The 23,019-nt window shown below is 36.5% G+C and overlaps 1 protein-coding gene and 1 pseudogene across 7 annotated transcripts in view; one reads left to right on the top strand and one right to left on the bottom strand.

The window, feature by feature from the left end:
• Positions 1-23,019, top strand: part of CCDC150 (coiled-coil domain containing 150) — a 96,934-nt gene that overhangs the window by 12,226 nt on the left and 61,689 nt on the right. For all 7 annotated transcript variants that reach the window (XM_078451052.2, XM_078451056.2, XM_078451054.2 and 4 more), the window contains exons 6-12: positions 8,828-8,944; positions 9,578-9,707; positions 12,315-12,358; positions 13,870-13,962; positions 17,515-17,622; positions 22,210-22,334; positions 22,577-22,754. In XM_078451052.2, coding sequence (XP_078307178.2) covers positions 8,828-8,944; positions 9,578-9,707; positions 12,315-12,358; positions 13,870-13,962; positions 17,515-17,622; positions 22,210-22,334; positions 22,577-22,754 — 795 coding nt within the window. The remainder of the gene's footprint in view (positions 1-8,827; positions 8,945-9,577; positions 9,708-12,314; positions 12,359-13,869; positions 13,963-17,514; positions 17,623-22,209; positions 22,335-22,576; positions 22,755-23,019) is intronic.
• On the bottom strand, positions 20,069-21,138 carry LOC132671681 (ubiquitin-ribosomal protein eL40 fusion protein pseudogene; annotated as a pseudogene).

The following is a 23,019-nucleotide window of genomic DNA, read 5'->3' as shown; positions in this document are numbered from 1 at the left end:
TAAGATAGAAAAGATGCTAGCGGGTGGAGGGGACGTTGGAATTACTAAGAGGACGTCAAGAAAGTAGAAAAAATGAAAAACTTTGAAAAAGAAAATGTTACTATGTAGTAGGAAGACTTTTAAAATATACCACGTGAAATTCAAGTGAAAGTGGCTGCCCTTATTTGACACTAAGAATTCTTTTTGCCTCAATATGGTCATACAACCAGAAATACAATAAGTGCTCTGTGAACTACAAAGGAAATTAGTTACCACATATTCATATGCTAGAGCTAAGTGAACACCTTCATACAAAGACCTTTTAAACTAAAGTATTTAAAACAAAAAGCTTTTAAGAAGCCTGTTCATCTAATTTTACCTTGAAACCTCCATTTCAACCTAAGTTTTAGTAGATAACAGATTGGGAATTGTGAAGTAGGTGGCTGCTAAAAGTTGCTGGACTAAAAATTGGCAGCTGAAAACAGTAGAAGAGTCAGGAGAATTAGTAATCCAACATACCCTGGCCTAAAAACCTCAATATTCCCTGACAGAATAATCATTTATGTTAATGCAAATCAAGAGGGTCAAATTATATTTAAAATATTCTATTATATAAAACAGAGAAGTAGATACACTTTTTAGGAAAAATTTCAAGAAAAGTTACTTTTTTATTTTTTTTAATGTTTTTTTTGAGAGAGAGAGAGAGAGAGAGGGAATGAATGAGTAGGGGAGGGGCAGAGAGAGAGAAAGAGAATCCCAAGCAGGCTCTGTGCAAGCGCGACGTGGGGCTCAATCGTAAGAACCCACAAGATCATGACCTGAGCTGAAACCAAAAGTCAGACGCTCAACCTACTGAGCCATCCAGGCACCCCTAAAGTTAATTTTTAAGTTATGGATTTTAGTGCTTACAGTGAGAAGTATAGCTCTCTGAAAAATTCTCTTACATATATTTTATTTGCTACTAATTATTGATAAAAGCATGATTGTTCATAGTTCTAATGTGTTATGTTTAGCATATTTTTAGCTTTCAGATATTTTAGTAGACTATTTTTTAATGTGATTTTTTTTTTTTTTTTTTTTTAAATTTTAGAGAGGGAGAGAGTATGTGCAAGTGGGGGAGATGGGCAGAGGGGGAGAGAGGAAGAATCTTGAATCTTAAGCCAGCTCCTTACTGAGTGTGGAGCCCGATGCAGGGCTCGATCCCACCACCCCTGGGATCATGACCTGAGCCAAACTCAAGAGTCAGACACTCAACCGACAGAGCCACCCAGGTGCCCCAGTAGACTTTTTTTTTTTTTTTTTTTTTAAGAGAAGTTTCACATTTATAGAAAAATCACACAGAAAACAGTTCTCATAAACCTGTTCTTCCTGTCTCCACAGTTTCCTCCCTTATTAACATTTCACATTAGTGTGGTACATTTGTTACATTTGATGAACAAATATTGATAAATCATAATTAGCTAAGTCCACAATTTATTTTAAATTCACCCTTTGTTGATTACAGAGGATTAAAAACGGCCCCCCTCTCTTCCTGAGCCCCTAGCAACCACAGATCTTCTCACTGTCTGTAGTTTTGCTATAGTTGAAATGATTCCGTGCGTGGTTATTTTGGACTGGCTTCTATCACTTAGCACATGCCTTTAAAGTACCTCCAAGTCTTGTCATGGTGTGATAACTCATTTTATTGCCTAACAATATTCCGTTGTATGGATGTACCACAGTTAGTTTATACATTCATCTATTGAAGTACACCTTCGTTGCTTCTAAGTTTTGGCAATTGTGAATAAAGCTACTTGAAACATTCATATGCAGGTTTTTGTGTGGACATGTTATCTACTCATTTGGATAAATACCTAGAACACAATGGCTGGATTATATGGTAAGCTTTTGTTTACCTTTGTAAGAAACTGCCACATGTCTTAAAAAATTACTGTACCATTTTGCATTCACACCAACTAGGAATGAGTGCCTGTTGCTCCACATTCTCATCAGCAGGTTGTCAGTGTTTTGAATTTTTGCCATTCTAATATGTATGTGGTGGTATTGGTGTCTTGTTTTAATTATAATTCTCTAATGAAATATGATATTGAGTATCTTTTTATATGCCTGTTTGCCACCGTATATCTTATTTGGTGAGGTATCTGTTAGATCTTTTGCTTATTTTGTAGTTGGGCTGTTTGTTTTCTTATGTTGAATTTCAAGAGTTCTTTGTATATTTTGGGTATTAGTCCTGTATCAAATACGTTTTTGCAATTTTTCTCCCCTTCTGTAGCTTATCTTTTGCAGAGCAGAAGCTTTTAATTTTTTTTTTTTAATTTTTTTTTTTAACATTTATTTATTTTTGAGACAGAGAGAGACAGAGCATGAATGGGGGAGGGTCAGAGAGAGGGAGACACAGAATCTGAAACAGGCTCCAGGCTCTGAGCTGTCAGCACAGAGCCTGACGCGGGACTCGAACTCATGGACCACAAGATCATGACCTGAGCCGAAGTCGATCGCTTAACCGACTGAGCCACCCAGGCGCCCCAGAAGCTTTTAATTTTAATGAAGTCCAACTTAACTTTTTTTCTTTTGGAGATTATACTCTGGTGTTATATCTACTAAGTCATCACTGAACCCAACATCACCAAGATTTTTCTCCTGTGTAATTTTTGGAAGCTGTATAGCTTTTAAATGCTTGTTTGTTTATGTATGTATGTATGTATGTATGTGTGTATTTAGAGAGCAAGTGGCGGGGTGGGGGGGGGCAGAGAGAAGGAGACGCAGAATCCCACATAGGCTCCTTGCTGTCAGCACCGAGCCTGATATGGGGCTCAAACTCACAAACTGCAAGATCGTGACCTGAGCTAAAACCAAGAATTGCACACTTAACTGACTGAGCCACTGAGGCACCCCACAGAAACCTTATAATTTTGCATTTTACATTTAGATCTGTGATACTGATGGGGTTTTGGAGTGTTGGAGGGGCTCTAGTTATCATAGCCATTAACCCAGGAAATAAATGAGGGAGAAGCCCTCACATCTATTAGGAGGAAGAACAGTAGGAAAAAGTCAATGTCTCTTTTGTTAGGGATGGCCTGTCTTTCCTTCAGAAACCTGAGTTCTATCAGGAGGAGGCCTGTTTAGACATGCAGTTTGTCAGGAGGGAGTTTCCTAGTCAAACACGTTTGGCCCAAACACATTCTGCAAGAGACCTTTAGCTCCAGGTCCTGATTTAGAGCCATGAAGGCCTGGACCTAGGGTAACTCCATTCATTTGCCCTATTTCCTGCAGGAGAGATCTGTTAAATCCTACTAAGGCCATGCAATATTACAGGAGATCAGTCCTTTCTTAAATTTTGCAATCCGAATTATTTCCAGTGGGTTAAAAGGGCATCCCAAGGAAGAGTCCTTGAGGACTGTAGAAGTTCCCATGTTCCCAGACAAGTAGGGAAGGACCATTACTAAAAATCCCCTGACACCTGGGTGGCGTCCCACGCATAGCATATGTCAGAGGTTCCTGAGGTGTCAAAGCGACCTGAGGCATCCCTCGAAGGAAATCACTATGGCCACAATATTACCTTGCCACTGAGGGCAATACTCCCCTGGAAGGCCCCATAAAGGGCCCCCAGTGGAAGGGATGCCAGCATCCTTCCACTTCCCTGTTGCATCCTAGGTTACAAATGGGTGCCCGGTGTATGGACCGAAATACCATACCCTGAAGGCTGTGCCCTAAAAGGCCGTGCCTTGAAGAACATGCCCTGATCGTCATGCCTTGGTTTACCTGATCTTTGAAGAGCATGCCACAGAAGCTATGTTTTAGTTTCTTGAGGAAAACTGCTGTTTTTAACCCATGGAAAACACTAGAAAAGTTTTACAAGAGGCAATGACCCAATTATGTAATTTAGGTAGTTAGTAGAGGACATTGACTAAAATCAGTAAAGATGGAAATCCGTCATGCTTTAAGTGACATTCAAACACATACAGTCTTCAGAGCCAACTTCCCTAGAAAATAGTCCCTGTTGGGTTTTAATTCATTCAGGTACTGATTTTGGCCACCTCCCAGTGGAGGTCACATGGCCAGAACTGGCTAGACCAGAGACGTGGAGGGGATCACATTAGACCAATGAGGAGGAAACCTCACATGGGAGTCTTAAGGTTGGCAGCCATCTAGGTGGCTGTCCTGTGCTCAATACAGACAACTTTGTATAAGGACAGGAATAAGAGAGGGCATCAAGTTTCTGGGTCTCATTACCATCCCAGCCAGGGTACTAACTTCCAGCCAAAAGGCAGGCTTTCTCCTCCCTGTAGTCATGGGCTAGAGGATTGCAGCCTGAGCAATCAACAGCAAAGTGTTCCAGTAAGATGATACTCCTTGAAAAGCCTCTGAAATTAAAGTAAAGGAGGAAAAGAGAAAGTACTCAGCAACTTTGCACTGAAACTCAGAATCCAGATGGAAAGAATCAGCCCTGTGTTCAGGCACCAAATGATGGGATTTTAGGGTGTTGGGGATTCAGAGCCAATGGCCAAGAAAGAATTCTTGAAGATGTCTTTGGTGCAAAAAGGTGATTTTATCAAAGCATAGGGACAGGACCTGTGGGCAGAAAGAGCTGCACTGGGGTTGTGCAGAGTGACTGATTTATATACTGTGGAGTCTGGAGGAAGGTAAAGTCAAGAGGAAGTTTCTTAAAGGGATTTCCATATGCTGAAGAGGATTTACAGATTACTGGAGGCCTACCTATTTATTGTCAAGCTAAGGTTATTTTTCCCTGTAGCAAAGCATTATCATTAAGATAGTAGGAAGTTCCTGATGAGGCTATTGATGAGATATTTGTAAACTGGTGGAGATTATCAGTTTAACCTTTTGTTTTCTGTCCTTTCCTTTGTTATTGGGCAGCCAGGAGTGCCTGAGGAATGTCACACACCCTGAGGTGGGGGGAGAGGGGGAGTTGATTGTGCTAACTTGTGCTTGGCCCTCAGCTTGCTTTATGGTCCCTCATCAATACATTTTGAATTAATGATGTGAAGTTTGTATCTAGATTCTTAGTGTGTGTATGTCCAGTTGTTCCAGCACCATTTGTTTAAGATTATCAGTGATTACCATATATTATTAGTTTTTATTAAGACAGTCTTATTTCTGCTATTTCTGGTATAAGACAATCTTATTTCAAGATAAAATCTTGAATTTTTATTGAACCCTGTCAAGAACCCATAGGACTGTCCTAGTCAAAATGCATTTTCATATTCGAGCAGAATGGGTGTAATAGCTTGCTAGTGCTGCAGTACCAAAGTAGTACCACGGACTGGGTCACTTAACAACAGAAATTTCTTAAAATATTTCTGGAGATTTGAAGTCCAAGAGCAAGATGTCAGTAGGTTTTTGGTTTCTCCTGAGGCTTCTCTACTTGACTTGCAGATGGCTGCCTTCTTACTGTGTCCTCACATGGTCTTTTCTTTGTGCATATACATCCCTGATATCTGTTTATGTGTCCCAATTTCCTTGTCTTAGAAGGACACCCTTCAGGTTGGATTAGGGCCCACCCTAACAGTGTCATTATAGTTTATCACCTCTTTAAATGCCCTGTCTTTAAATAGAGTAACATTTGAGATACTACTGTTAGAGCTTCATTGGAGTAATTTGGAGGAATACAGGTTAGCCCAGATCAGAGGGCTGTATAAAGACAGAATAAATGTGGTATATATCTTCCTAAGAGATAAAATATATAAAATCTAGTTCTGATAAACATAAAGCTAATAGCTTTTAATAATGCTTCAGAAATACCTCAGTAGTATAATTATCAAATAAAGATTTCCTCTAGGGGCCCTTGTGTGGCTTAGTTGGTTAAGCGTCCAACTCTTAATTTCAGCTCAGGTCATGATCTCACAGTTCACGAGACTGAGCCGTGTTGGGCTTTGCGCTGACAGCACTGAGTCTGCTTGGGATTCTCTCCCTCTCTCCCTAACTCGTTTTTTTTCCCTCTCTCTCTCAGAAATAAATAAGCAAACATTAAGAAAAAAAATTTGCTCTACAAAGGACTTAAATTAGATCTTGAGTATATTATACTATATAATTTGATCCAGAACTTAGAAAAATGCAGCAATCTCCTGAATGTAACAAAATAATTATAATCTGACAGTATAGTTAGTATCAGATTATTAATATAGCCAGAACCAAAAACTATGGCTCATTCTTACATAAGATTGTAATACTTAACTGATATAGAAGGAATTTCTAAACTTGAAGGGACAGAATTATAAAAAGTTCGATAGATTTGACCACATAAGAATTAAAAATTCTACATTTAAAAAGAGCAAAAAGCAAAACTAATAAAACCCAGCAAAACTAGATAGAGTTAATAATCTTACCTTTTAAAGAACTTAAAATTGGCTAAAAAAAGATAAACAATATGAAAAAACAAAAACAGTGGTCAACTAACAGGTCAGAACATGTACAGAGCTTATAACCGTATTAGAACATATTTAACCTCAGTAGTAACCAGAGAAATGAAAAACTGTCAAGATGTTATTTTTCATTTATTAAATTAGCAAAGATTTAAGAAAATAATAATACATACTACTGATGGGATTTATTATTAATGCTTTTGATAGGTGGCTAAAATCTGAAGGAAAATTATATATCAAATATATCAAAGGTCTAAAAATTATTTATACCTTTAATCTAGTGATTCCTCTTGTAGGAATTTATCCAGAGGAAATAGAAATGCAGTGAAAGATTTATTCACAAGCATGTTTAGCAGAACAATATTTAGAATAGTGAAAAACTGGAAAAACCTAAATGTTTATTAGGGGTATGATTAAGCATATTAATAGAACATCTCCAAAATGGGCTATCTTATAACAGTTTCATGCCAACACACTTTTCATGTCTTTCAACTGTTTTTAGAAACTTTTTAAACATTATAAAATATGTCATTCATAGAGAAAACACATATAAAATATGTACAGTTTCGGGAAGGGCTATAAAGTCCTCTTTACTGGGGCTTAAAATAGAATTTCTTTTAAGTCATCTTCACTGGGGCTTAAAAATAGAATTTCTTTTAACTTAACATCACTTCGCAAAAGGAATAGCATTTTGCAAATCCCATTTAAGTTTAAAAGGGTCTCTTTGCAGGGGTGCCTGGTTGGCTCAGTCAGTTAAGTCTGACTTCGGCTCAGATCATGATCTCATGGCTCATGGGATCAAGCCCCATGTTGGTCTCTGTGCTGACAACTCAGAGCCTGGGGCCTGCTTCAGATTCCGTGTCTCCCTTTCTGTCACTCTGCCCATCCCTCGCTTGCACTCTGTCTCTCTCTGTCTCAAAAATAAATAAGCATTAAAAAAAAAAAAAGTTCATCCTGATGGCCAACAGACACATAAAACGATTGATGCTCAACGTCACTCATCATCAGGGAAATACAAATCAAAGCCACACTGAGGTACCACCTCACACCAGTCAGAGTGGCTAAAAATGAGCAAATCAGGAGACTATAGATGCTGGCAGGGCTGTGGAGAAACAGGAACCCTCTTGCCCTGTTGGTGGGAATGCAAACTGGTTTAGCCGCTTTGGAAAACAGTGTGGAGGTTCCTCAAAAAACTAAAAATAGAACTACCCTATGACCTACCAATAGCACTGCTAGGAATTTACCCAAGGAATATAGGACTGCTGATGCATAGGGGCACATGTACCCCAATGTTTATAGCAGTGATTTCAACAGTAGCCAAATTATGGAAAGCCTAAATGTCCATCAACTGATGAATGGATAAAGAAGATGTGGTTTATATATACAATGGAATACTACTTGGCAATGAGAAAGAATGAAATCCTGCTATTTGCAGCAATGTGGATGGAACTGGAGGGTATTATGCTAAGTGAAATAAGTCAGAGAAGGACAGATACCATATGTTTTCACTCATGTGGATCTTGAGAAACTTAACAGAAGACCATGGGGAAAGGGAAGAGGAAAAAAAAAAAGTTACAGAGAGGGAGGGGGGCAAACCATAAGAGACTCTTAAATACAGAGAGAAAACTGAGGGTTCATGAGGGGGTGGGGGACAGGGAAAGGTGGGTGATGGGCATTGAGGAGGGCACTTGTTGGGATGAGCACTGGCTGTTGTATGGAAGCCAATTTAACAATAAATTATATTTTTAAAAGTTCTCTTTACCTCATGATAAGAGATTCTTTTGTATCTTTATCTGACTCATCATTTATTGAGAGAAACAAAGTCAGTGTACCCCAATTCTTGAGTGGTGGTTTATCTGCTACTTAAGTTACTTCATTATTTGTTTAGACTTTTAAATTCCAAAAGAGAATTGGAACAGCTTTTAGATGTTTATAATACTATCGGATAAAAAAATGTATAGATGAAGTAATGAAATACAGAAAAATGACACTTAAAAATGAAAGCCAGGAAATACAGAAAGTACATGTACTAACGTATGATAATAGTGTTTTTCAATCTTCTTTTTGGTAATAGTCCATTGTAAGATGTATATTTTATACCATAGCACCATACATAAATAATACAGACATTTCATGAAGCATTACGTACCCTTCCTTATTACATGCTGTGTGCTCTGATATTTTTTTCCCTTTTTCAAGTGCTGCTTGCAACTTACTAATGCGTCTTGACCCACAATTTGGAAAAAAGACTTATACAATGGGAAGACAAGGGCAACAGATTTGACGCCTCATTTCTTAGTAGTTTATCCCTTAGGGGGAAACAAAAGCATGTTCCTGAGTAGTCATAAATGAATGAAGCATGGGAGTAAGATGGCAAAGTGTCTGGTAAACTTTTCTTGGTGACTTTGATCTTTGGCAAACTGCTGTCATGTTCCCTTGGTCTTGCCTAACTGCAACTTGCTCTGTAGCTAAGGAGACAGCTGTCTCAGGAGAAGAACCTCAGGGAATCTCTTGAGAAATCTGGATCAGCTATGCTATTCAAAATACAAGAAATGGAATCAACAGTAGAGGTGGAACGGAAACAGGTAGATTTTTCTCTCCTTATTTGTGTCAAGGAAGTGAAACCAAAAGAGAAAGCTGACATACCTTGAACCGTATGGTTTTGCTAATTTTCTCTAGATTTACTGAATTTTTGCCTGTATTATTCAACATACCTACATGTAATTTAGACTATTCAATTCTAAGTATTGAAGGAAATTAATTAGTAGTTCCAAATTCTAATACCTGTAATTGTATTACATAATCTTTACTATTTTAACCAGTGGCTGTCCTTCATAACAGAATTAATTATGAAAAAGATCCTACTTAAAAAATTTGTAAATGATAATTTATTACTTACACTACCAGTATAGTAGCCACTAGCCACATATGGCTATTTAAATTTAAATTAGTTAAAATTAATTCAATTCCTCACTCACTCTGGCCACATTTCAAGTTTTCAGCAGTCATTTGTCACTGGTAACTGCTGTGGTGGGAGAGTGCATAGAAGGTTGTGCTGGATGGCCCTACTGTGAAACACTGCATCCTGTTGGGATTTTTAACCGTGACCTAGAAACTTTTCCCTCTAGTGATGTTAAGATTTGAAAATGTTCCTTACTGTAAGGTAGTTGGGTAGAAATTTGTACCTTAAAGAAAGGAGTTTTTCTTCTACATTCCAGGTGCAAATTTTGCAGCAAAACTGCATTGCCCTACGCAGTCATATACAGACCACCCAAGAACTACTGGCACAGGAGCAACAGAAAAAAAGAGAGTTGGAGACTACTATCTCACAGCTCAAGTCTAATCTAAGTATGAAAATAGGTGCTAGAAATTACATTTGTTAGTTTTTTTGAGATTTCATGCAAAAACTCTTAAGATCCCAAATTTTTGAAGTGACCATTACCGATATTTACCACAAGACTGAATATAAAAAATTGCTGATTTCCTTTCTGTCTGTGGCATGGGGGAAAAAAAAGAGTGCTGGTAATAAAATAGAATTTGATCCTCTTAACTGTGAACTATTCTCTATTTAGATTTTTTTTTCAGGTCTATTTAAGTGTTTGTGGACTTAGGAACATTGGGTTTCTAGAAATCTAGATTGACTATTGGATACTAGAATATTAATAAGGAATTAAGGCCTTTGATATTTGCTAACCTACTGATTCTAGCCATTTATCATGTCAGACTCTCCATTTTTCAGGTTACTAGTCTATTGTCCTGTATTTGTAGCAATGGATGGTTGTAAGTTACCTTAGAGCTTAAAGTCCTCATTTTACAGATGAGTTAACAGAGTCCTTACAGGTGATTGAGCTAGGAAATGGATGAGTCTAGATTTGGTCCCATGTTGTTCAGAATCAAAGTTCTTCCAGCCCATGAGCCCTTACCATATTTACTGTTGTTAATATATAGTTGTAAAGCAATTTTCATACAGTATCAAATAGATCACAAAGAATTATGGTGCATGGCCCCACATGAGTAACACTTCATGGTTTACCAAAAGCTTTCACATAAATGATCTCATGCAACGTGCAAAACTATCCATACTTCCCAAAGTTAAAGCGAATAAATGGTGAAGTGAGGCCTGAACCTGTGTCTTCTAACTCCAAACGCAGTGTTCCTGCCAGTGTGCCTTCTGTATCTGGATGTAATGAGGGTAGGGAATACCAAAAGGGAAATGAAAATTATAAAAAGCATACAGCAAAGAGTAATCATTCAATGTTTTGACCTACTGCTTTTAACAGAAAGTACTCTTTTTCCTAATAGTTGTTAAGTAGTGAATTACTCTGGGGAGCTCTCACTGATAAGGCCCCAAGCTAATTTTTTGTCTTCCTGTGACTGGGACTACAAAAATACATATTATATTTTATGGTGCTGCCACATTATCTCATTTGAACCTTACAACCTTGTGAGAAGATAAGAAAATATACTCCATTCTGTAGAAGAATAAAAAGATCTGTATCCAAGGATCCACTGCAAATAGTATAGCTGGAACTAAAACACAGATCTTTCTGTCAGTAATTTTTTAATGTTATCTCTTTGGATTAATGCTGTAGTTTTGAATTTCGTAAAGAATATATGAAAGACCATTAAAATATAACAATTATACAACAGTAATTAAAAGTAACACGAGGAAAAGAAGCCTGCCTGAGTACCAACCATGTGCTTCTTATTGAATAGTAGACTCCTTACGTGCATGCAATTTGATTACTATAAGGTACAAATAGTTAAACTAACTAGATGAGTAAACGGAATGCCTTTGGATATTTGCTGTAATGAATTTAATTGTTGAATGTGATTGTTTATTAGCAATAAACATTTATATACACACCCACTAATTAAAGTGCTTAAATTATTCTTCCAAGTAAGATAAACATTCTCCTTTCATTCTTAACTTGATCGAAGAATTATTAGAAGAGCTCTTATGGGTATCCTTTTTATTCTTCACATATTTTAAATTAGCATTTACTCTATTTGAAATGAGTCCGGACTTATTCATTCAAAAAGCATAGTTTCTCTGAGTATATTCTACATAAAATGTGAGTTATATGTTTTGTAATTTTCCGGGTTTAGAATATTTAAGTGAAACAAAACTGATCTTTGTGAATTGTTCATGAAACCAAAACGTTACTCTCAGGGAAGTTTACTTTGGGCTACCAATATATAATGCCAAACTGTTCCTATTTCTCTTTGGTTTTATTATCACTGTATTCTCTCTGGGTGGTTTCACATCTTTCTTTTCCACACAAATCATCTTCCTTCTCCAGATAGTATCTTACTGTCAACTCAACATATCTCAAAACACATGTGAATACTTAACTATTGCAGTCATTCTTACTCATTCTGTCCCCTGAACTTGCCCTTACCCTGTGTTCCCTATTTTGTTGAAGAGTCTGCCTCCCACCCCATTGCTGACATGTGGACACTAGATACTCTCCTTGACTTATCTATTGCCTTTACCCACCAGGCAGCCACTGAGTCCTGACAGTTCTCCCTGCTTGTTATTTCATGAGTGTGTTTTCCCTCTGCATCTCCATTGCCAATCCCTTAGAGCCAGCTTTCATTGTTTTATACTTTGAGTACTACAACAGCTACTAAACTCCTCTTTTCCTTATGGAGCCTCTGTTAGAATATTCTAACACAAAGCTTTGGATCCTGTGCCTCTCCAGCTTAAAATCCCTCAGACGGATCATGGAGTAAAATATGACCTCATTTACTATAGCATGTGACTGTGGACTATTTTCTTGATAATTTCATTATTTATTTTCCACTCTATTAAAATATAATAGAAATACTTGCATTCTCCTCATTTCTACAACATACTAAAAAAAAAGGAAAGCTCAGGGAAAAGGTAATGTGTTGATCTCAGTTTAGTTGTAGTAAGTTATTATCGTAGTTATGTGGACTCTTTGTTTTTAGTTTCTAGAGATGACCTCATTTCCAAGTTGGCTGAAGAAAATAAGGTAAGTTTTGAGGTTGTAGAGTTCAGAGGTGATCTTTCCTCTCTTCACTAAGGAGTATCTCCTTACTCGTGTTGGTTTACAGTTCCCTTTTTTTTTTTTTAAGTTTTTTATTTATTTATATTGTGTGGGGGGGTGTTGCAGAGAGAGAGGGAGAGAGAGAACCCCAACAGGCTCCACACTGTCAGCACGGAGCCTGACAAACCGTGAGATCATGACCTGGGTGGAAATCGAGAGCCAGAGGCTTAACCAGCTGAGCCACCCAAGTACCCCTGGTTTACAGTTCTTCTGATTCTCCTAATATTTTTATTAAAAAAAAGTTGCAGTGTAAATAAGTTGTATATTCAGTCCTGTTGCAAACTGGGTATTAAGAAATCATTTCAGGCAGGTTAATATGGTTTGAAAAAAGATGAATTAGCAAAAATAGTGAGACTTATCTGCATCATCTTATTGGAAACTAATTGTTAAAAGGAAAGTTTTTTTATAAAATGTAAGAAATACTAGTGATAGTGATGGCTGCACAACAATGTGAATATACTTAATGCCACTGAACTTAACACTTAAATATTTTTAAGTGAACTGTACACTTAAAAATGATTAAAATGGTAAAATTTGTTATTTATATTTTACCACAATAAAAAATGAAAAATAGGAAATATTGTAACTTTTATATCTTAATTCATTTCTAAATAAATCTTAATCCTGTTTGGAGTAATTTTTTCTGGGTTCTGTCTCATCCTGTATTATGTGATGTTTAAATATTGAGATGCTTCTCAAAAGGGAGTGATTCTCTCTTTGTAGGGGGAGGACTTATCCTTCCCCATTTCAGTTACTACCTGTTAGGGAAAGCCCAACCCACAACGCCCATCCCTGCCACCTTTCTCCCATCTTTTATTTTATTTTATTTTATTTTATTTTATTTATTTGTTTTTTTAATGGAAAAAAATTTCTAATGTTTATTATTTTTGAAAGAGAGAGCGAGCGAGCAGGAGAGGGCCAGAGAACCCATGTCAGGGTCTGTGCTGATAGCTCAGAGTCAAGCCTGCTTCGGATTCTGTGTCTCCCTCTCTCTCTGCCCCTCCCCTGCTCGCACTCTGTCTCTCTCAAAAAAATATTTAAAATTTTTTTTAATGGAAAATAAAGAAAATCACAAGATCTTACTGCTTAGGGAAAAATATTTACCTTAGCAGAATTTTCTTAAGAATGCTAAGTAAACATTTACATTACGGTTTTAGGCAAATTCTTTCTAGTTTGAAACTCAGTATGAGAACATTTTGTAAACAGCTTTTATAATTTGTTTAAAAAGAAGTTTGGGAGTTGAAGATACCAAGATTTTTAAAAATTCTTTGTAAGACACTTGTCTATATTGATCATTAGAATTTGCACTGGTATATGTGCTGCTGAAGGAAGCACTAGAACCTGAACTCATACTAAAATACAGAACATGTATTTTGGTAGAGATATATGTAATAGTTCTTATGTGTAAAAAAGGAGAGATTACTGTTTTTTCTCAGAATATGCAGATGTCTTTCAACAAGGAACATGAAGAAAATGCATATTTGAGGACTGAAATACTATCCCTTCGTGAAACATCAGAAAAAGCACAGGTAGATCTTATCGTATCTCTAACTTCTAGAGGTTATTTAATTTTGTTCAATTAAGGAATCAAGAACCAAGATTAACCCTAATTATATAAATTCATACCAACACCGTAGGTATAATTGGCATATAACTTTGTATTTCTGGTATACAACATAATGATTCAGTGTTTGTGTACATTGAAAAATCATCACCACGATAATTCTAGTTAACATACATCACCACGTGTAGTCACAAAAATTTTTTGCTTGTGATGAGGACTTTTAAGATTCACTCTCTTAACTTTCAAATATGTAGTACAGTATTAACGATAGTCACCATGCTATACAGTACATCCCTATGACTCACTTATTATATAACTAGAAGTTTATGCCTTTTGATCTCTATTACCTCTCTCCCATCTCTTACTCTCCCTTGTCTCTGGCAGCCACTTACCTCTTTGTATCTGTGAGCTTGGTATTGTTTTTTGGTGTTTTGCTTTTTGAAGATTCCACATATATTGTAAATGAGATTATATGGTATTTTCTTTCTCTGGCTGACATATTTCACTTAGTATAATGCATTCAAGGTCTCACCATGTTTTTGCAAATAGCAAGAGTAAATTCTTTTTTTTTGTGGCTAAATAAATATAGATATGTATACCACATTTTCTTTATCCATTTATCTGTCGATGGACATTTAGGTTGTTTCCTGATCTTGTCTATTGTAAATAAGGCTGCAGTGAACATAGGGGTTCATATATCTTTTTGAGTTAGTGTTTTTGTTTTCTTGAGATAAATACCCAGAGTGTAATTGCTGGATCATATGGTAGTTTGATATTTAATTTTTTAAGAAAATTCGGTACTGTAATGCACAGTGGTAGTATCAATTTACATTGCCACCAACAGTGCACAAGGGTTCCTTTTCTCCACATCCTCTCCAATACTTGTTATTTCTTGTCGTTTTGGTAATAGACCTTCTAACAGATGTGAAGTGATATCTTATTGTGGCTTTGATTTGAGTTTCCCTGATGATTAGTGATGTTAACATCTTTTCGTGTACCTGTTGGCTATCCGTATGTCTTTGAAAAATGTCTATTCAGGGGTGCCTGTGTGGCTCAGTTGGTTAAGCATCCAACTCTTGATTTCAGCTCAGGTCATGATTTCAGTGTTTGTGAGATAAAGCCCCTCATCAGGCTCTGTGCAGACAGAATGGAGCCTGCTTGGGGTTCTCTCTGTGCACCTCTCTCTGCCTCTTCCATGCTCTCTTTCTCCCAAAATAAACATTTTTTAAAAATGTCTATTCAGATCTTGGACCCATTTTTTAATCAGATTTTTTTGGGGGGTGCTATTGAGTTGTATAATTTCTTTATATTTTGGATATTAACCCCTTATCAGATATATTAATATATGATTGCAAATATCTTCTCACGTTCAATAGGTTGCCTTTTCATTTTGTTGATGGTTTCCTTTGTTGTGCTTTTTAGTTTGATATGCTCCCACTTGTTTATTTTTGCTTTGGTTGCTTTTGCTTTTAATGTCAGATCCAAAAAATCTTGCCAAGACCAATATCCAGAAGCTTATCTATGTTTACTTCCAGTAGTTTTTTGGTTTCAAGTCTTACATTCAAGTCTTTGATCCATTTTGAGTTAATTTTTATGTGTGGTACAAAATAATGGTCTAGTTTCCCATTCTTTTGCATGTGCCTATCCAGTTTTCCCAACACCATTTATTGAAGAAACTGTCTTTTCCCCATCAGAAAAAGCACAGGTAAATGTTCGCATTTCTCTGGTTTTCACATGTTATTTAATTTTGTTCAATTAAAAAACAAAGAACCACGATTGATCCTGATTATATAAATTCATACCATTGCCATCATCCAGATTTTTTATTTTCATGAAATCTATTTCATCTATGAAACATGATCACATTAACTACATCTCCCATTACCAAAGCTCTATGATACATCAGTATATGAGGTATACTGCTAAATAATGCACTAATTTACACTTTGCTTTTGTTTGCTTTATAATTTACCCATTGAATATATATAGTTCTCATCTCGACCTATGAACTTCTAAGCACTTGAGTGCCAGGGCCAATGTCTTAAACTTTCCTTGTATCTTTTATAACAAGTAGCACAGTAGGAACCTAATAAATGCTTACTGGATTGCAGAGTTATGTGTACTTATTTTCTGTGGGATGGTTATTGCCAAATTTAGCTGATGTTATTTGTGTGTGTGTGTGTGTGTGTAGGCAAACAGGTTATTTCTCATAGAGCCAAGGAATAGTATTAATCACTTAAAATAACTGTTGCTAGTACAATTTGGTTACTTCAATGTTGGGATCATAATGTTGCTGTGCTGTCTTTGTGATAAAGAAAATGCAAAATAAATGTGTTCTTTTATAAAATAATAATAAAAATTATTACTGCTACTTTTGCTGTAGTAGTAGTAATTAACATTTACCAAACCCATTCTACATTCCAGGCACAATTGTAAGCACCTTATGTTACTAACAAATTGTAATCCTCACAATAGTGCTACTATAGAAACTTATTATTCTCATTTTAAAGATAAGGAAGTTGATATATAGAGAGGTTTAATAACATAGCTAATCAGTGACAGAGTTATAATTTGAGCTCAAGCAATCTGGCTCCAAAGAAAATTAGCTTGTTCTTTTCAAGGTTCAGGAATTCACCTCTGTCTTATCCCACGTATTTTTTGGTGTATAACTTAGAACTTTAAAGTGCTCCTGAACATGTTCCTAACTTGTGTACTATACATACCACTTAGGCTTTCCAGATAAGTTTTCATTTCTTTTTTGTTACCATTTTTTGAATTTTTTTTAATTGATCCTATAGAGTTATTTGTCCCCATCCTTGAAGAACTTGTTCATTAAAAGATAAGATCCTTTAAAAAATAAAAAATAAAATTAAAAAAATAAATAAAGATAAACCACAGCATGTTAAAAAAAAAAAAGATAAGATCCGTGGCAAATACAGTTTGCAAAAATAACTGATAATTAGGATAAATGGTTTCCACAGGAATACAAATTTTACATATCAAAAGACAACAGAATTGTATGAAAGATCTGTTGTACAAAAGAATTTTGTTTTATTTTGGATGATCTGTCTTGTGAAATGGTACAATTATCTATATTTTGCTTTTATGAATACTGTAATTGGTAGCGAAATAACTTAAAACATTTTGTGTTATTAGCTAAACAATTCAGAATGCTCATCTAAATTGGGGAATGAATTTCTATAATCTTGGCATCAACATTGTAAAGTCCATTCTGTACATATCGTGCTGTGTCTGACCAGTGTCCAGAATTCTGAAGAAACTATTGAATGCTTCACTTGCTCCACCAGATGAACAAATTTCTCCTTTTGATTTAGAATTATGTGGGGTGTTGACTCCAAATTCTGAAAGCGTTATCTAATGAAATATCAATTGGAGGTAGGTTAAATAAATTAGGTTCACATACAGAGTGAAATACTATGCCACCATTAAAAATAATGGTTAATAAGTAAAAAATTATTTACTGGAGAGACCTGACATGCTGTACATATCACCTTAGGTTTCGAATGACCAACTGACTAGAAGGTGTTCAGAGCTGCACAGCATGCTTGAGACTGTTAGTATGGAAAATGCCAGAATTATTTCTGACCATCAAGCCATTCTGCAGGTATTCATTTAATACTAGTCCATCTCTGATAGAGTCAACAATAAAACTCCTTGGCTAAGAGATAAGGAAATAAGCATGACCAACTGAATAAATAAAATATTTTAACAATTCCAAGAAATGTTTTTGATTGGCAGTTTTCAGTTTTAATCAAGAGTGGTCATTTAGCCTTATACTCAATACTTTCTTAATGGTTTCTTCTCAAATACTATTACTTTAGGAAAAGTAATTGCCTGTCCTATTGTTTATAGAATCATAGAAAACACTATGACCCTAAAATACTTTTTCCTTAAACACCAGTACTTTCCCATTTTGCTTATGCCATATTCCATCTGCTGAGAATGGTCTTTACTTCTTCAGCTATTTGAAATTCTGTTCGTTCTTTAAGACTCACCTTTATCAGGAAGCTTGCTCATTCTAAGCAGAAGGGATCAATTTTTCTGTTACCTTCTACTCCTGGGACACTAAACATCGTAATAATAGCTCTCACTCTTTTGGGAGCATACTTACTGTATACCAAGCATTGTGCTAAGGATTTTACATATATTATGTCCTTTGATTCTAGCAGCCATTATGTAAAGGAATATTATCTTCATTTTATAAATAAGGAAAATGAGGTTTAGAGAAATGTACAACTTGACGGAAGTCACCTAGCTAGTAAGGGGTAGAGCTGGATTGAAACCTAGGTCTCACTCCAGAGTCACTGTTTTTAATTGTTACATTATGCTGCCTCTCTGTGCATTCTAGAGCAGTTTATATGTATGGCTCATTTCCTGTATAACTTTGTGAGCTTCCTAGAACCAAGGACATTGTCTTATATATCTTTGCTATTTCCCAGAGTGCTAACCACTGCACAGAAAGATACTCAATAAATATTTGTCATTAATTCAACAAGCACTTAGTGTTTATTCAGTGCAGGTATGATGCTAGGTCTAGATGGGATTATAGTGGTGAACAAGACAAAAATCTCTACTTTTGTGGACTAACAATTTAGTAGAATAATTAACGTGACATATGCAAGCAACACTGTCATAAGCATTTTTAAACTTTGGAATGTTAGACATTTTATTTTCCAAAGTGTGAAGGTTTGCTTTGCAGTCAAATATTGTTAAGATAAAAGTGTTTTAAAATATGTTTACAAAAGTAATTATTAATATGTACTATACTTGCAAAAGTTTTGTATATTGTAGGTAGAGGGGATATGTGTAAAAATGTTATGTTTTGATAAGTCCAACATGATGAGCCAGAGAAAATAAATTCTGCAAAACAGTTACAGATATATATTCATTGTGCTTCTCAAGTAATCACATTTTTTACAAATTGAAGGTTTGTGGTAATCCTGCATCTAGCAAGTCTGTCCGTGCCATTTTTCAGTAGCAATTTTCTCATATTGTGCCCTATTTTGTGCTCTGTGTCATATTTTGGAACATCTCACAGCATTTCAGACTTTTTCATTATTTTTGTTTTGGTGATCTGTGATAATTTGATCTTTGATGTATTGTAATTCTTTTGGGGCAGCACAAACCATGCCCCTATAAAATGGAAAACTTTATAAATGTTGTGTGTGTTCTGGCTTCTTTGATCAGCTATTCCCCCATATCTCTCCCTCTTCTCAGACCTCCTATTTCCTGAGATCCAACAATATTGAAATTAGGCCAGTTAATAATCCTACAATGGTCTCTTAAGTGTTCATGTGAAAGGAAGAATTGTACATCTCTCACTATAATTCAAAAGCTAGAAATGATTAAGCTTAGTGAGAAAGCCATGTCAGAAGCCAAGAAAGGCCAAAAGGTAGGCCTCTGGGTACCAAACATTTAGCCAACTTGTGAATGCAAAGGAAAAGTTCTTGAAGGAAATTAAAAGTACTACAGTGAACACATGAATGATAGAAAGTGGTAAAAACAGAGAAGAAGACAAACCATAAGAGACTCTTAAATACAGAACAAACTGAGGGTTGCTGGAGGGCTGTTGAGTGGGGGTATGGGCTAAATGGGTAGTGGACATTAAGGAGGGCACTTGTTGGGATGAGCACTGGGTATTATATGTAAACGGTGAATTACTAAATTCTATTCCTGAAACCATTTTTACACTATATGTTAACTGACTTAGATTTAAATAAAATTTAAAAAAATAAAAATTAAAAAAGAAAGTGAAACAGCCTTATTGCTGGTATGGACAAAGTTTTAGTGGTCTGGATAGAAGATCAAACCATTTACAACACTTCCTTAAACCAAAGCCTAAACCAGAGCAAGGCACTAGTAACTCTCTTCAATTCTGTGAAGGCTGAGAGAGGTGGGGAGGCTGCAGAAGAAAAGTTGGAAGCTAAGAGAAGTTGGTTCATGAGATTTAAGGCAAGAAGCCATCTCCATAACATGAAAGTGGAAGCAAGTGCTAACATAGAAGCTGCAGCAAGTTCTCTGAGATCTAGAAGATGATTAATGGATGTGGCCACACTAAATGACAGATTTTCAATGTAGACAAAACCTGCCATTGGAAGAGGCCATTTAGGACTTCCGTAGCTAGAAAGGAGAAGTCCATGCCTGGCTTCAAAACACAGCCTGACTCCCCTTTTTTCCCCCACTCAGTGTAAGGGAAACTTTATGGAAGCTCCAGGGCCATAGGACTCAGGCAGGAGTCTGCCCTGCAGGCAAAGGAAGAGCTAAGGGAGGGGCCTTATTTGACCTTCCCCTTGGGGCACAGGTTGTTGGTGTGGCTGCATTTCTTGCAGCAGTTGACTGCTCAGGGGTGCAGGTGAGCATAACCCTTAAAGCAGATAATTTTGTCACAGTTTATTTCTGAACGAGCTAGAAGAGGGAAAGAAGGCTCAATGCTGCAGCCCACAGACAAAGCACCAAGTGCAGGGTGAACTCTTTCTGAATATTATAGTGTCAGAGAGTGCAGCCATCCTGTAGCTGTTGGTCTGCAAAAATCAGACACTGCTGGTTACAGGGGATGCTCTCCTTGTCTTGGATTTTGACATTGACATTCCAAATGCTGTCACTGGACCCATTCTAAAGGGTCAGAGTGAGAGTCGGGGTCTTCACAAAAATCTGCATCTCTGCATTTGTTGTTCAGCCACCTTGTTGAAGAGAAAGAGCCAAGCTGACTCTTGTTTGGGGCTAATGCAACGGGTGACTCTAAGTTGAAGCCAGTGTTTGTTGACCATTCCGAAAAATCCTAGGACCGTTAAGAATTATGCTAAATCGACTCTGCCTGTGTTCTATAGATGGAACAAGAGAGCCTGGATGACATCTGATTACAACATGATTACTGAATATTTTTATTTTTATTTTATTTATTTATGTTTTAGAGTGTGCATGTGTGTGAGCAGGACAGGAAAAGAGGGAGAAAGAGAATCTTAAGCAGGCTCCAATGCCCAGCGCAGAGCCCAAGGGCAAGGGGCTTAATTTCACATCTGTGAGCCAAAATTGAGCCAAAATTAAGAGTCAGACACTTAACTAATTGAGCCACCCAGGTGCTCCAATTTACTGAATATTTTAAGCCCATTGTTGTGGCTCAGAAAAAAGATTGCTTTCAAAATATTACTGCTCATTGACAATGCACTTGGTCACCCAAGAACTCCAATGGAGTTGGACGAGGTCATTGTTTTCATGCCTGCTAACATATCTATTCTGCAATTCATGAACCAAGCAGTAATTTTAATTTTCAAGTCTTATTATTTAAGAAATCTATTTCATAAGGCTATAGCTGCCATAGATAGTGATTACTCTGATGGATCTGGGCAAAGGAAATTGAAAACCTTTGGAAAGAATTCACCATTCTAGATTCCTTTAAAAACATTCGTGATTTGTGGAAAGAGGCCAAAGCGTCAACATTCACAGGAATTTGGAAAAATGGATTTCAGCCTCACACAGAGCTCAGATGATGGTTAACATTTTTTTTAGCAATAAAGTGTTTTTAAATTATGTATATTGTTTTTTAAGACATAATGCTACTGCACACTTAATAGACTACAGTATGGTGTAAACATAACTTGTGTATGCATTGGGAAACAAAATCATTTGACTAGCTCTATTGTAATATTTGCTTTATTGTCGTGGTCTGGAACTGAGCCCATAAGATCTCCTAGGTATTCCTATATAGTACTTTTGCTATCACGGTATCTGGGTGCAATTTTAAATATTTTCCAAAGAATTCACACCATATTATTAACATGATTGTCCCTGGAAAGGGGGATTATTTGATTGGGGTGGCGGGAGATATAGGTGAAGAGATCTTTTCACTTTATCTGCATTGATATTTTACTTTTCAAAATAATTGAAATTTTAAAGTACCAAAATATTCTTAATAGAATTTTTTATCTAAAAATATGTTCATGTTGAGTTTTACAGATTTTGCAGCAGGCTGGGTAGACAATGCATCTTCACTCTTGGCTGGTAGAGCCATAGAATGATAGAACTGTGGTCAGGTCAGAGTGGCGACAGAGAGAGCTGAGCATTAAGTTCTTTTTTAAAAAGGTTTTATTTATATAAAAATTTGTCTTTTGTAAGTTAATTCAGTATGATTGGATGATACCCCATCAAATGACTGTCTGGCATCTCAGCTTTTAATATGACTTTTAAAATTCAGATAGAGCAGAAAATGATGACACAAACATTTCAAGAACAAAACTTCTTGCTGGATGCAGCCCATGCCAGTATCACTACTGAGCTACAGAGTGTTCAGAATCAGAAGACCCAGCTCCAGGAACATCTGTAAGTAAATTATAGACAACTTCTTCTGTATCTTTTATTCTTGCCTTTGTATTTCTTATCTTTAATGAGAACATTTAATTCTGCATTTCTTGGGCCAGACACAAAGGTAAAGACTTTGCCCTCAAGGAACTAGTTCTGTTAGAACATTTTGGTAACTGCTGTCAGGCAGTATGCTCTCCAAGAAATGACTCTATTAAAGAACTCTCATTGAGTGCTCATGTCTCCTTGTTCTCTTCCTACAGGGACCATTTAATCCTTGAGCATAATCAGTGTATCCAGAAAGCACAGGATGCTGAGAAGAGGGCAGCCTTGCAGAAAGAGCTGCTGGAATCAACTATTGCAAGATTGCGAGGTGAATTGGAAGCATCGATGCAAGAGAAGAAGTCCCTTCTAGAGGAGAAAAAAAGACTTCAGGAAGAGGTAGAAGAAGCAGATTTATATTACCTCCTGGTTGGGGTGGTGATCTTGTTCTAAAACTATTTTGAGTGCAAGATAAGAAAAGAAATACAGCCCACTCAGATGCAGTTTGTCTGAGTTGCCCATTAAAGAAGTCTTTAGGTAGCTGATCTATGTTTTTTAGCATGTGGAGTAGTCTGTGCCAAACAGCATGCCCTTATACAGCGTTAGTGAATGTCAACTCATAGTTCACACATCCTCATGTTAGTGAAGGGGTCAGATTTAAAAA

Source organism: Panthera onca, chromosome C1 (genome assembly GCF_046562875.1).
Source record: "Panthera onca isolate mPanOnc1 chromosome C1, mPanOnc1 haplotype 2, whole genome shotgun sequence".
NCBI classification, from domain to species: Eukaryota; Metazoa; Chordata; class Mammalia; order Carnivora; family Felidae; genus Panthera; species Panthera onca.
The sequence above is the reverse complement of the archived record's forward strand: the minus strand, read 5'-3'. Positions and strand labels throughout refer to the sequence as shown.